The 13,650-nt window shown below is 49.9% G+C and overlaps 3 protein-coding genes across 3 annotated transcripts; 1 reads left to right on the top strand and 2 right to left on the bottom strand.

The window, feature by feature from the left end:
* Positions 1 to 949: 949 nt before the first annotated feature.
* On the bottom strand, positions 950 to 4,932 carry SMAC4_05201 (uncharacterized protein). The gene is made up of 4 exons (XM_003346955.2): positions 3,445 to 4,932; positions 2,805 to 3,313; positions 2,157 to 2,714; positions 950 to 2,072 (listed from the first exon to the last, which is right to left on the bottom strand). The coding sequence occupies exons 1-4, from the start codon at positions 4,748 to 4,750 to the stop codon at positions 1,437 to 1,439; spliced, it is 3,009 nt and encodes a 1,002-aa protein (XP_003347003.1). The 5' UTR covers positions 4,751 to 4,932; the 3' UTR covers positions 950 to 1,436.
* Positions 4,933 to 5,209: 277 nt separating this feature from the next.
* SMAC4_05200 (uncharacterized protein) lies at positions 5,210 to 7,010 on the bottom strand. Its single transcript, XM_003346954.2, has 2 exons — positions 6,323 to 7,010; positions 5,210 to 6,262 (listed from the first exon to the last, which is right to left on the bottom strand). The coding sequence occupies exons 1-2, from the start codon at positions 6,468 to 6,470 to the stop codon at positions 5,541 to 5,543; spliced, it is 870 nt and encodes a 289-aa protein (XP_003347002.1). The 5' UTR covers positions 6,471 to 7,010; the 3' UTR covers positions 5,210 to 5,540.
* Positions 7,011 to 7,087: 77 nt separating this feature from the next.
* SMAC4_05198 (uncharacterized protein) lies at positions 7,088 to 13,155 on the top strand (the record flags this gene model as incomplete). Its single annotated transcript, XM_066090247.1, has 8 exons — positions 7,088 to 7,371; positions 7,443 to 7,686; positions 7,748 to 7,801; positions 7,873 to 7,938; positions 7,999 to 8,238; positions 8,302 to 8,416; positions 8,619 to 12,487; positions 12,681 to 13,155. 8 exons carry the CDS (start codon positions 7,088 to 7,090, stop codon positions 12,897 to 12,899), a joined length of 5,091 nt encoding a protein of 1,696 aa, XP_065945481.1. The 3' UTR covers positions 12,900 to 13,155.
* Between the last annotated feature and the right edge of the window lie 495 nt (positions 13,156 to 13,650).

Genomic DNA, 13,650 nt, shown 5'->3' with positions numbered 1-13,650 from the left:
TTTGGGTGCTATTCATCAGACAGCAGCAACGTACGGCCTACCTACGAAAGACATCCTGTGCTTTTCCGCTATAGTGCTGAGAGCGTTGAGGAAATTGTTGAACAACACAGCGTTACCTTTCTGTCATCGTCATCAATTATCCAACTTGCGTAAGAATCGGTAGGTGTGTTCCAAACCCGCTTCCTTCTCTTTCACAGCATGTCTTTGTACTCAGTGAGCTTCAGGTACTTTTTTGCCGTTTACTCACCGGATAATGTCATTTTCATGCCGAGTATCTAGGTAGGTTGTAGATTTGGAGGCTAAAGGGTCGGGAGATGTTCAGAGCGGTGGTTGGCTCAAAGTAGACGTTACGGTTGGACGAGGTAAAGGCCAGCTTTGTTGTTGTTGTTGTTGTTGTTGTTGTTGTTGTTGTTGTTGTTGTTGTTGTTATTTTTAACGTCTACTTCCGCCTCCCGTAAGGCATGAGATGTGCCACATCGGTGAATCTAGCATAAAAAAATAAGAGCAGTGCCCTAACTGTCCACCAAACCCTTTACTCCGAGGGCAAACCGAGGCCTATTGCCAGTGTAAATCATGTGTTGCCCATAGCGTAAACGCGGCCCAACACTTATAATCGAATTGCCCAGTGAGCGAGCCGCCAGCATATGACGGGACCTGTAGAACAAAGGAAAAGATAAAAGAAATGACAAAATCACTCCTCTCCGCTCTCGCTCTCGCTCTCCTCCTCCCGCAAGGCCTCCTACCGTCTCCTTTCACGGTGAACTAGCCTGTCCAAGTCCACCGTAACCCTCTCAATGTCGTGGCCATGGCCAACCTCCACCCCTTCATTCTGTAAAAACCCCGTAAGGTTGTCAGCCATGCCTCCGTCGTTGATGTGCTGTTGCCAGAGTGTCTAGCGCCATGCCTTTCTCGTGCAAGTCCACGAAAAGAAGTGCGAGGTTTGAATCCCAGCGATAAAGCGCTGCCAGTAAATTCCAATAGAAAGGGAGAGATTAAAGGCAAAGGCCAGCATGAGTGAAGGGTGGGTTGTTATTCTATTATCCTTTGTTTGCAAAGAAGATATGAAGATTGTGAGTTGGATGTGAGTTGGTGGCTATTGGCGTCATGTTGTGGAAGAGCTTGGGTGAAACTAGTGTAGTGGATAGGAAATGGCATAAGTTCGTGGTCTGTCATTGCCGAGAGCAGATGGCCAGCCTGTATCTCAAATCATTGAAGTACTTCTAGGCCTTGGGCGTTAGAGCATCTGTAGCTTAATGGCATGTGAGTGTTTGCGATAAAGGGAACTGTTCGCATACGTTCGGTCATGAATCGTGAGTGTAGTAGCTTTCCCTGAGCTGTACTGTAATCAAGTCTCGGAGAGTGTTCTTGCCTGATAGTTCATCATGGTATGGAGGATGGCAAGAAAAACATAAAAGATGACGACCAATATATCTCCATCACACCCGCGCGCAAAGTTTCTCTCCAGTTCTTGCAATCACTTCCAGCAATCTGTCAGGGTTCTTGTCCTGCTTGTTTCGAGAATCTCCAAATATGGCCCGCACTTGAACGAACTTGTAACCACTCCCTTCAGTAGTGCCGATCGTGTGCTTGAGTGTCTCAAACATTTTGTCGTGCTTCCTCAAGGCCTCAAACTGCTCTCTGACCTTCTTCTTCTTCTCTCCATCATCGTCTGTCAGATATAGTCGCACCTGGACGCAATACAAGATGAGAGCAGCCAAGCCAGCAGCATAAGCTGTAGCGACAGACGATCCGGATACCTGTTTGCCTTCCAAATCCACCTTCTTCCCAGGAAAGGTGAAGTTAATGAGGTTCTGATCCCCTACCCATTCGTCCACAGCGCCCGAGTCTTTAGCAGCACCTATTTTGAAGATGCTGGTTGTGGCCTTGGCTGGGTAGGTGTACTGAGCATTCGCCCCTTTATCACTGGCTGAACAGAACATGAGGATGCCTTTCTCGGCAGCCGCCTTTACCGCTCTATCTAGGGCGCTGCCGTTGGGGTCACTGTCCTTGACGTCGATAGTCCAGGACATTGAGATGATGTGGACGCCTCTCTCAATGGCTGCGTAGATTGCCTGTCATGCTTACAGGTTAGCATTTGTTCGGTATAGGTTTGGACTCAAAACCCGGCAGCACGACGAAGATTTTGAAAGGCATACCTGAGCGGCGCTTTTGGTAGTCATTTGTCGAGCATGACCGTCGAGTGAAAGGTGGTCTTCTAGCCTCAGAACAAACAATCGAGCCGATGGACAGATCTCATGGATGCTTTGTGCCATGAGAGTTCCGTGTCCGGTGCCAGATGCGTAATATGGATGGTACATGTGGTTGGTCTCATCCCTTGAGCAGAAAGTCCGCCCACCCTCCAACGTGGCGGTACCTGGACTCAGTCGCGCAATGTCCACGCCGTCATCAATAAGAGCAATCTTGATTTGGGTCTCGATACTCTCCCAGATCCTCTTCTTATTGCCATGGTTGCTGCGATGGTTACTCTCCGCAGTGTACAGCAACTTCCGAAAGCTCGTCATGCACTCAATCCAGTCGTTTTTGTCCATTGGTGGTGTCGGCCCAGCACCCGAGCTCATTGCGCCGTGATTTGCCAGCTTCTTTAGCTGGGGCTTCTGTTCCTGTACGGTGAGAATCACATCAGGTAAAACACTTCTCATTCGTCTCTTGAATTCTTCCACGTATTGCTTGGTACGGTTGGTTGTCTCGATACCCTTGTCACGTTGGACGTTAGAAATCACACCGGATTATTTGAAAAATGGTAAATGTACTGCGTGTTAGGATGATGAGATTCGAAGACGTACCTGTTTAACCTCTACATGCACCTTCTCCAAGTTGTCAAGCTTTCTGAGGCCGCCTTGGTCACTCCAGCTCCTGAGTACAGCATTGTTGCCGGTCGAATAAAGATAGACCTCCCGAACTTTAGGTGCTGCATTGTAGATGACCTCGGAACAGATATCAAACCTCTTCCAATCCCAAATCTCCACTCCCAGGGGTCTGAGAGACTTCTCAATTGTCTCGTCGCTGTGAGGTGGGGATAATGAGTCATCCACAACTATCTTAAGCACCCGTTTGACACCTTTGCTGGATTGCAGCTCATCGAAGACCAAAGACAAATCCGTGCGCCCGCCCTGGTCATCCCGGTCTATTCTCTCGTCGGTGGTGTGTTGAGAGTCGGAGATGCGCATCTTTGGGATTGCAATATACTGAAGGAACTCATGAAACTCGAGGGTGTCTATGAGCTTTCCAAAGTCATCCTCGGTCATATTGGTCCTTCCGAATAGATCAAAGTTCAATAGTTGATCTTCGAAACCTGGAGCACTAGTTAGTAAAGCAGTCTCAGCCTTTTTCCTACATGTAGTTGACACTGGGCTGTGACAGTTTCATTAAGTGACCACAACACTCCTGGAATCAACGCATGGAGGTCTTAATGCCGAAACATACCTGGGGTCAGCTGGCGACTGTACAAAATGGTTGAGCACTGCTGTTCGCTACGGTTCCGTAGATAGTGTAGCTTGAGGAACTGCTCGACCCTGTTGGAGATGTCCTCATCAGTACGGGAAATCTCCTGCTCTTTGGTCGACCTCCTGTAGCCTCCATATTTTTGATCAGCTACACTAGTCGTCGTGAGAACCGACCCATTCTCTTGTGGCCCATCTGGTGGAATAGGTGGAAGACCGCCCAACACTGCTAGCCCTATGCTATTGCTAGGCCGTGGGGCTTCCTGTAGCCGTGATCTTGATTGCATGTCTGTCTTGGGAGGACGACTAGGTCGCGGTACTGTGTCGGGGGTGAGAGGCAACGATTCCGGATTAAATCTCGGAAAATTAGCCTTCCCTTGAGGGGATTCTTGGTTATTGGGAAACCCCTCACCCCCCTTCCCCTTGTTGCGGTCCTTGTCTCCTGGCGTAGTTTTCTGTCTCCGAGTCTTGATGTGATAGAGGTATGGCGACAATCCGTCCTCATTTAGGTCTGCTGTAACATCTTCGATGTCCTTCGCCACAGCCTTTTCACTTTTCTTCGCAAGTTCTTCGATGATACCGAGCCATTTTTGACCACGACAGTTATCGTACTGTACTGCATAGTGTAACGGCGTGTTGCCCAACGAGTCCTTCGCAGCGACGGTTGTGGGATTGGCCTCCTTGATTAGCCGAGGAAGATACTGTCTGCGCCGTTTCAGGATGGCGGCATGAATACAGTTTTGGTTTTGCCTGTCGCTCATGCCAAGGATGGGTCCGATCTTGGGATGAGCGTTAATCATCCACTCTGCCATGCGCTCGTCCTTACGGTCCTTCTTCTTTTTGGCGGAGATAGCGCGGATGAGTGGCGTGCATCCATTCCCGTCTCGTGTTTCCAAAAGCTTGTTATTATGCTTGACGAGGTAGCCGACGAATTGGGCGAGTAGATCGGGCTCTGGCTTGAGCAGATCTGTATCCGTCACCAGTAGATGCAAGACGTTTGGTCCCACTTCAGGAGGAGTTAGGAGGATCTCTCCATATTTCTGGGTGAAATTAGCCAGCGACTGGGAGTCATCAGGCGTGAAGGAGACCTTGCGAGCGATGATGTCAGATAGTGCGTGTTTGAGGGTGTCTTTGAGCTGCTCCTCGTTCTCCTCGTCGTCAGAATCAGTGTCATCTTCCTCCCAGTTGTTGCCATTCGTGTCGGGCATCCGCTTTTGCGCCTCTGTGTTGGCCGGACGTGGGGTAGTTGCTTCAAAATTGAGTTCCGTTGTGTCTTTGCTGAGCTGCATCCTTAGGTTCTGGAGTGAAGAACACGGTTACGAAGCAGAGAGTAAATGTATGAAATCTGATGATTATAGAAGAAGTAGGATAGAGACAAAGTCGGAAAGAAGATCTGGGGAGGATGAGATCACGGATTCACCGTGTCAGTATCGGTCGGTCGCCGACTCATCAGGGCAAGGCTGAGTCTGAGCCTTTGCCACAGAGCCACGGATTTCCGACGTGCTTGCTTGCCGCTCATCTCTCAGTTAGGCGGGGAGGTTGAATCAACCTAGCGACTGAGGATATTTTTGGTACGTGCTTCAGTGGGGGATGTTGGATGTAACGATGTGTGATAAGTAATAAACCTTCTGCAGAAATCTGCCGTATGCACTTACTAAGTCTATGTATGTACATTGCGAAGCTGACACGGTGCAAGGTTACTGTGTGCAAGCAAACAACAAGGCATCCAATAAGGACAGCGCAGACGCCCTCCTTCTTCAGAGTTGTCTCTGGCCTTCTCTTTCTTCGTCTACTCGTTTCCCAGTGTGGCAGGCTCCCGACTCCTTCCAACCCCGCCCTGCGAAACAGCCACTGGTGTGTTGCATACCCCGCCCCAGGCACACACACTCCTTTCACTTTGCTGGTTGAGAGGGTGGAGGTATGGAGGTATCATGAAAAACTGGCAGCGGCTTCCAGGTCGACGCGGACATTTCGACTGCAGTGACTGACCATTTGGGCTTGTCCCGTCCCCGCCATCATAACTTCCTATTCCTCCCGTAACTACCATCCAATCGCCATCGCATCCTGAGCTGCAATGCCCTAGAACCGAATCTCGGCAAGTGCGTCCAGGTCGACAGACAAGAGGTTGGCCAGGTCGTACTCATCGACTTTTCGCAGCCTGCTGAACGGGGGCAGTTGCGGGTCAAAGTAGACCGGGTCGTCGGTTTCTCTTGTCGAGCCCACCAACCGGCCAAGTTCCGTCTTCCAGTCTGCCTTTGTGTCGATGGACACATTGCACTCGAACCGCCTATTGTCTCTGCGCCTGACCAACATGACACACCGGATAAGGCTCGGCACCCCCGACTTGAGAGCCTTGTTTTCCTCCATGATCCAACTCGCCCCCACCTGCTGGCCAAATTCGTCACACGTGGTGATGCCAATCACCCGAGCAGAGTCGCTGGTCATCTTGGTGACTGTTTTTTCCCGCTCGATGGACGCGTTGACGTTGGCAAGCAGCTCCGGTGCTCCCGCCGTCAGCTTGCTCAGTGTGCGGACCGTTTCTTCCTGGCTGGACTGGAGTAAAGGGACTGTGCCGGCGGGCGCTATCGACCATACTTCCGGCATCCGACTGTTGCCTTCGCTGCTGGCAAAAGTGAACTCAACCTTGACCCAGGTAACACGTCGTGACTTCTTGATAGTCTTGAAGCTGACATCGTAGACCAGCAGGGTGGCATATTTGCCAATACCGGGCTCTAGCCGTCCATGGACGACCTCACGGGATCGGCAACGGACTTCCATGATACCACGACGCTCCACCACGCCTTATCGCTGGAATGGTGCTACTGGGTTGTTTCTCGTGTGGTAACCGCTGCCTGGCTCACCAGTCTTCCCCAAGTCGATGGTCACGTCGTACATATTGACCTCGTTACCATATTCGTCTTGGCTGTCTTGATCCTCCTGGCCCATGGCCACCTCTCTTTCGTGGTCGTTGTCGCTGCTGGTATTGCTGTTTCTGTGTTCTTGTTCCATCTTGTCGCTGAATCGGAACCCAAAGAACTAAGGAAGGAAGGAAAGAAAGAAAGAAAAAAAGCAAAAAAAAAAAGCATGGAGAGGCATCCTGACACCAGTGTGTCGGTTTAAATGGTTTCAACAGATCGGCCGATGGGTTCTCTAGTCCCTTCGCTACAGCAGTTCTGAAAGGGGCGTAATCGTACTGTGAGTGGCAGAAAGGAAGGGTCGCATTGCCTATTGGCGGTTGTGTCGTCAGAAAGGAAGCCCATAATGGTAGGCCAATGAGAATGGGAAAGCCACCCCAACATATCGCATCACTTGCCGGCATGGAGGAGAAGATAGGGAATTGAGTCTTGGCGGACTCGGCTTCCTTTCGCCAGATCAGACAGTATCTGGTTGTCAGCACAGGACGGTCAAGGCGCCACCATTGATCCATTTCATCTATCCCATTCCTCACTTTTCACTGTCATCTACAACCCTGGGGGTTGTCTTGAACCTACGTACGTACTCCCCTTTGCATGTTGTCAAGTTTTCAGGTCGCATTTTCTGCTTCATTTGTTGTAAGCTCTCGATCAGTAACTGCCATCATGAGGTCTTGTTGAGGACACTTCCTGGGTGTTAGCCAAAGTATCAGAATGTCTGACTTGCTGTCGTCACGCTCTTCCCTTTCCCTTTATTCGCCCGCCGCCTCGCCATCAGCAGGGCCATCCGATGCGTTACCGCTTGGTGACCAATTGATTGAGGATGATGCACAACATGCTCAATATCTAGACACTGGCACGGAGAAACAGCATCACTCCGGCGAGAGTCGGACAGAAGATGAAGTGCCGACGTCGAAGGACATGGGTTCTTTGTACGTTGTTTCGGCGCCGACATCTTCCGTTGATGGTGGACCCGAGCCAACCTCCAAGTCATTCGAGTGAGTTGCCTACATCAACCATCCTGCTGTTTGACACTCACAGATGGGGTTCTAACTCCGATATTCGACAGCGTGATTGTTGTACCGGGTGTATATGACCGTTTGTCCGTGGTCAAGGACGAGAATACCAATCCAAATGTTGCTCCGTGGATTCAAGAGCTTATGGACTGGCTGCCATCTGATTCCAGACTTATCTACTACCGGTACAAGTCCGATCGCCTATTTTCAGCCCGGTGGAGCAGAGAAGTTGTTCGCGACCATGCTATGCACATTTTGCGTAGCCTTTCCAGGTTGAGGAGCAGCATCGGTTCGCAGGTAAGGACATGTCTGCCTATGTCCAGATTTATGCTTTCAGTATGCTGATACTCGTCGCCAGTCACGCAAGATTTTGTTCGTCGCTTATGATATCGGTGGCATCCTGGTCAAAGATGTAAGTTGCCTCAGTGCGCTTCAAACCCTTGATTCCCATAATCCCTGAGGCACAAGGCTGATGGTGTCAAGGCAATGGTTACAGCTACTCATGATCTAACCTCCTGGTCAGATATTCTGGACATGACCCGTATTCTGGTACGCAGACTTACGCTTTCTCAAAAATTCTGAACTAACCTCGGTGTTTCTGAGAGCTAGGTTTTCATGGGATATCCCCATCGATGTGCTGGTGATCTCGAAATGCAAAATCGACTTGCTCGCTTCCTTTATTCAGCAGACGCTCCTTCAGAAATCAGGGACACTTTGCCCCCCTTAATGATCTTGAAGCTGGCTGAGGCTATTGCTACAGTCAACGCGCAATTTATTACATCAAAGATCGTCTTCCGTGTTCGACTGGTCAATGTCTTTGCGAATGAGACGAAACTTGGCATCCATGAGGCAAGTGAATCGCTCATCAAATTGACTTCTTCCAACACGACCCCATGACTGACAATTGTGTAGGCCTTCGACATGCAGACTGCATCGTCCGGCTTTCCCTTGGAAATGTGTTTGGAGGAATCGACAGAAGCCAAGTTTCCAAAACTCGTTGAGCATCTCAAGACTCAAATTCAACAATGTTCGTTATGTCCTTATTCTCATTCCGTTAAGCCCCCTCCTTATACCCTTTTTTGGTACTTGATCAAATCTTGGTTCACATAGCGTACACATTGCACCTGAATCCCACCGTGTCGACGATATTGGCGTCACGGCACTCGGTATTTTACGAGAATCATAACTCTCCCGCTAGCCAAAGGGCTAACCCATCATTCTGATTCTAGATCTGGATCTCACACTTGATTCAAAACGATTTCTCCAAGAGCGCACTGTGCTATCGGCCGCACCACCTATCAACCCTTTTTGCAATACCACTAGTCCCCATCACGTCCCGCCCGTCTCGCAAATACCCGAGTATGAAGCCTGGATTAAACCGGGTGGGCCACCGATGCTTCACATCTACGGCACTGGGAGCCTACACGAAGTAGGTGAGCTGCTCTTTATTGCTAGAAAGGGACGCGCTCAGGACCAGAACCTACCGTCTCACAAGAGGGAGCTAGTTCTGTACTTCTCCTTTGAGCGGTGGGATTCTCGCCGTAACTCTGTTTCTGCCATGGTGTCCACAATCCTAGCCCAAATCGTCGGTTTTGAACTTCCGACCTGGAAAACCTTGGGGGGCTTGATTGACTGGCAGTGCTGCGAGCATGGCTGGATTGAAAGCGACCTATTGCATTGGCTCTTTCGATTCGGTACCACATCGAAACATGGAAGCATTGTCCTCATCTTGAATCATTTCGACCACTGTGCGGAAGAATCACAGCTAGCTTTTTTCGAGTGGCTTTCACGTCTTTCACTAACCGTGAATGGTCCGTGGAGGGTGGCGATTACTTCCTACGCGGCTTGTACGGCGCTGAACCAACTTCCTGCAGGATCGTATACGAGCCTAGATATTGATCAATACGCCAAACTTTCCCCTCGAGTTCCAGATTTGCAGGCTGACATTCACCGTCTTGTCACTTACCGACCAGACCTTCTCCTTGACGAAGACAGTATTTCACCTTTCACTCAAACCGTCAAGAACCTAGCGCCTAGCCTGAGACATCTGGCTCTTACACAGACGCAAACTTGCACAGAACAGTCAGGCACAACTTATGCTGCAATTGAAACCGTTACTGCTGTTCTGGACCAATTGTTTCACTGCGTCGCAAACCAAGAGTTGCTCAGACGATTTTTGGTTCTTATGCTGTATGCAAAACGGCCGTTGTCTATCTGGGAGTTGGACAACGCTCTGAGAGTTGGGGTCGAGGATGATAAAGGCCCTACGCTTTGTTCTGGCCTACCTGAGCATCCCTTTCTCCGTGATGTGAGCACCTTGCTCACAGGTATCATCAAGATGGACAACATGGAAGTCTGTATAGATCACCGCCTTAGAGGCGTCTTGATGGCCAGAAACTCACCTGGTGATTCTTTACCTCATACGTCACAGCACGTTTGGGATGATTTATGGCGGACGGCTCATCACGAAATGACCAACACCTGTCTTGAATATCTGTTGGACTCAAAGAACAAGCCGACCATCGAGAACATAATTCAGGCAGGGGGAAAACGCGGAATGCTCATTGCGCAAGATCACACAAGCTTCTGCTCCTATGCGCTACACGAGTGGCCTTACCATTTTGCCCAGTCTTCCATTGCACAGCAGGCGGTCGTCATCGAGCGATTTCTCAAAACGCATCGTAATCTCGAAACACAACTAGCATCCGGGAACTGGGCGCTATCCAACGCGATAACAAGAATTGAGCCGCCACCAACAACTTATTTCCCTATCTTCACTGGTCTCGGCTTGCTTGATGTGTGGGAACCTCGTAATTCCGAGGACACTGCCCGGGGAATTATCGAAGCAGCAATGAGAGGCCAGGAGAAGATTGTGAAGACTCTTCTTGAATCTCTCCATGATGATCCACCGTTCCTGGATGTTCTTGTTGCAGCGGCGAGCTCAGGGAATGAATCACTCCTGCTACACTTGACCAAGCACATCAAAGCGAACAGTAAAGATCCAACCAAGATTGTTTGGCCACCTGTTCTGTTACACAGGGCATCACGGCTTAATCTTGTCACTTTTGCACAGGAGCTCCTCGACCTTGGCTGTTCGCCGGCTGTCGAGTTCCCAGACTCCGAACATCTATCCTTGACGCCTTTAGCCTACGCAATACGCAACGACCATAATGAAACCATCCGAGTCATGGTAAAATATCCATCGCTGACCACGGTTAAGATATGGGACGAGATGACGATGCTCCATTACGCTGCGATGTGGGACAATGAAGAGGCCATTACGCTCTTAGTCAACGAGGCGAAACTTGACATTGAAGCCAAAGACTGTGACGGCTGCACTTCCCTCTTTATCGCTGCTTATAATGGACCCCGAGCGGTTAAGAGACTACTCGAGCTAGGAGCAGATCCTATGATGGGCATATCGCCATCCGACAAGTTGGAGTGGACACCACTTGCATACGCCGCGAGTGAAGGATATGAAAAATGCGTCCAGATACTCTTGGAACATGGGGCAGACCCAAATATGAGCGGCCAAGTGTCGCCGCTGCTAGAGGCAGTTCAAGCTGGACACCTCGAAGCCACCAGTGTTCTCCTCGATTACGGCGCTGATCCGGAAAGTTCACTGGTCCATGCTTGTCTAATTACAGATTTTCTTCAGTCCTCAATCAACAACAAACCCTCCATTTACGAGTTACTACTACAGAAGGGCCTCAATGCTAACCGCGCTGATGACAATGGATGGACACCACTGCACCTTGCCGCTTATTATCACAAGCCCGCTATTACCAGGCTGCTACTGGAGCATGGCGCTGATCCTGACAAACAAGGTGACAGTGGTGTCACTCCGCTATACTTTGTTCTTACTGCTAAGGATAGCACCTCCGCGGGTCTAGAAGTCGTTCGGCTACTATTGGAGCACAAGGCGAACCCAAATATTGCGACCCGGGGAATGACACCACTTCACATAGCGGTCATTTCTCAATCCAATCCCGAGTTCGTATCTCTTCTACTGGAACACAACGCAGAGGTTGACGCAGCATGCGAGTGGGATGGCCGTTCTGAGTTGGGAGGGACTGCTGTATGCTTTGCGGCTTCGGCTAATAGAAGTGATCAAATGAGACTGCTGATAGAAGCTGGGGCCGACCTTCGACATCAAGTAGATGATGGTCGTTCTCTAATCCATCTGTCCGCAGTTAACGACACGCTCCCCACATTACTCGAATATCTCGGCAGGTTCGACATCAATGCAACTGATGAACGAGGACGAACAGCTCTGCACACCGTTGGTTTTATCAACTTGACCAACATCAAACGGCTCGTCAATGTTGGTGCAAAACTCAATGTTCTTGATGCAGCTGGCCGTACCCCGCTCAGAGAGGCTGTTGCTTCAAAAGATATGGATAAAGTACTTCTTCTACTCTCAAAAGGAGCCGATCCCAACCTCTGTGATGGTCTCTATGGCCTACCTTTGAGCGTTGCGTCCTTGCACAATTCAGGTGAACTTTCAGAGCTTCTTCTCAAACACGGATCACTAGTGGATGCCGAGGACCTGCTTGGTCGTCGTCCTATCCACTATGCTGCATGGGGCGGTGCAGATAATATTCAGAGACTGCTTGACGCGGGCGGGGATATCAACGTGCGTGATAAACTCGGACGGACACCATTGCACTGGGCAGCTCAGAGTGGCTGTACAAAAGCGGTTGAGCGTATCCTTGCGATTTCGCCTGATCAGGTAGATGTTCCTGATGAAGGCGGCTGGACACCGTTATGTTCGGCATGCATCGGCGGCTCATTCTTCTTCAGTCTATCGTGGTTCGGTCGGCCAGAGGTTGAAGGGAAAGACCAGCTAGAGGTCCTGAGAATCCTCATTGATCATGGTGCCAGCACATCTACCCATGTCACCATCGGAGGCAAAGCCTGCGACCCTTACCAAATCGCGAAACTCTGCTCAGCACCGGAACCAGTCATGCGCATGCTGCAAAGAAGCAGTGAGGACGGAAGCGGCGGCCAGGTTGCTGATGCAACGACAACTCCGGACAGGAACCAGAGACTCAGGCTCAACTCCGATGAAGATTTGCTCTGTGATGCATGTGGCTGGGTAAGTCATGACTTTATTCATATTCCAAAAGTGGAATCCCCCTCTTACCGTCATACCTTCTACTACCTTCTGTCCCCGTTCTCATATTTCCCCGATGATGCTTTCATACCTTGATATTCTCCTTTTTGTGTGCATCTCGACCTCAGTGAATGAAGTGTGCCACTCCTTGCTGACTCGCCATCCATGATTTTAGGAAATCAAAGGCCGTATACACAGTGACCGGACCTTTAACCCCGCATGGGACTTCTGCTTCAGGTGCTATCCCATAGTCAAAACTCTCTTTCCAGCGGACCACCAATTTGAGGAGGACGACGGGCCCGAACTCGAGGAAAGCAAACTGGAAAGCTCCAGTGATAGCGACGTCGAATCATCGGAGGAAGAGGAAGAGGACGATGATGACGATGATGAATGATGAATGATGACGAGGATACGATTCTTTTTTACTTACTCTTTCTTATTGCAATTGCCATTATCACACGTACTGTTTTCTCAGGAGCTTTGCTTGGCCTTGCCGGAACAAACCTGGATTGTGTCGTCTGAATAAAGTGTTTTCCAAGCCATTGTTTGTTCACATGTGTTACGATCCAACCAAAGTTATATAAGTTAGGTAAATAAATAGACCAATTAGGTTGGACCCGAAGGCCCGAAGGCTTCGGGTCCCCGGGTCCCCGGGTCCGGTACACCGGGTCTTCCACTCCAAATGATGAGTTCGATAGTTTAAGATCCGTGGTGAGAGCATATCCTCCTGATATGTCTACGCCCTCTGAAGAATTGGTTCTTTACGGTCTTTGAATGCGCCGGAATTCATACATAGATAGACAAACAAGCTGATACTCTTACCAGAATCGGTCACAATCCGCATATTTGTCGCGGGGAGCGTGTGGCTCCAATATCCACGTCGGTAAAGGAACCCGTCGTAAATACTTGTCGATGACGCTGCACAAATTGTGAGTGGCGCGTATTGATAAACCTCAGGCATATGGTTGACTTCTTCGCGGAGACCCTCTTGATTGTCTTGCATAATGCACAGGGCATCGATCCATAAGTACCTGACCCCAATGCCTCGGCAAACAGAAACCGCCTCTTTCATAGTGTTAGGAAGAATGTCGAGGGGAATGCGTCCCTTATGAGCAAACCGCGTTGCTTTCGTAGTCTTCAAAGGA

The sequence above is a fragment of the Sordaria macrospora genome, chromosome 1 (assembly GCF_033870435.1).
Source record: "Sordaria macrospora chromosome 1, complete sequence".
NCBI classification, from domain to species: domain Eukaryota; kingdom Fungi; phylum Ascomycota; class Sordariomycetes; order Sordariales; family Sordariaceae; genus Sordaria; species Sordaria macrospora.
Note: the sequence above shows the minus strand (reverse complement) of the source record. Positions and strands in the feature narration are given on the sequence as shown.

What these genes read in the sequence shown, in the direction of transcription:
- SMAC4_05201 (XM_003346955.2), bottom strand. Translation starts at nt 4,750, where the DNA reads ATGCAGCTCAGCAAAGACACAACGGAACTCAATTTTGAAGCAACTACC. An exon ending in CAGTCGCCAGCTGACCCCAG is followed by an intron (nt 3,314 to 3,444) that starts GTATGTTTCGGC and finishes CTAGTGCTCCAG; the next exon opens with GTTTCGAAGATCAACTATTG. An exon ending in TGCATGTAGAGGTTAAACAG is followed by an intron (nt 2,715 to 2,804) that starts GTACGTCTTCGA and finishes CAACGTGACAAG; the next exon opens with GGTATCGAGACAACCAACCG.
- SMAC4_05200 (XM_003346954.2), bottom strand. Translation starts at nt 6,470, where the DNA reads ATGGAACAAGAACACAGAAACAGCAATACCAGCAGCGACAACGACCAC. An exon ending in CATCGACTTGGGGAAGACTG is followed by an intron (nt 6,263 to 6,322) that starts GTGAGCCAGGCA and finishes TCCAGCGATAAG; the next exon opens with GCGTGGTGGAGCGTCGTGGT.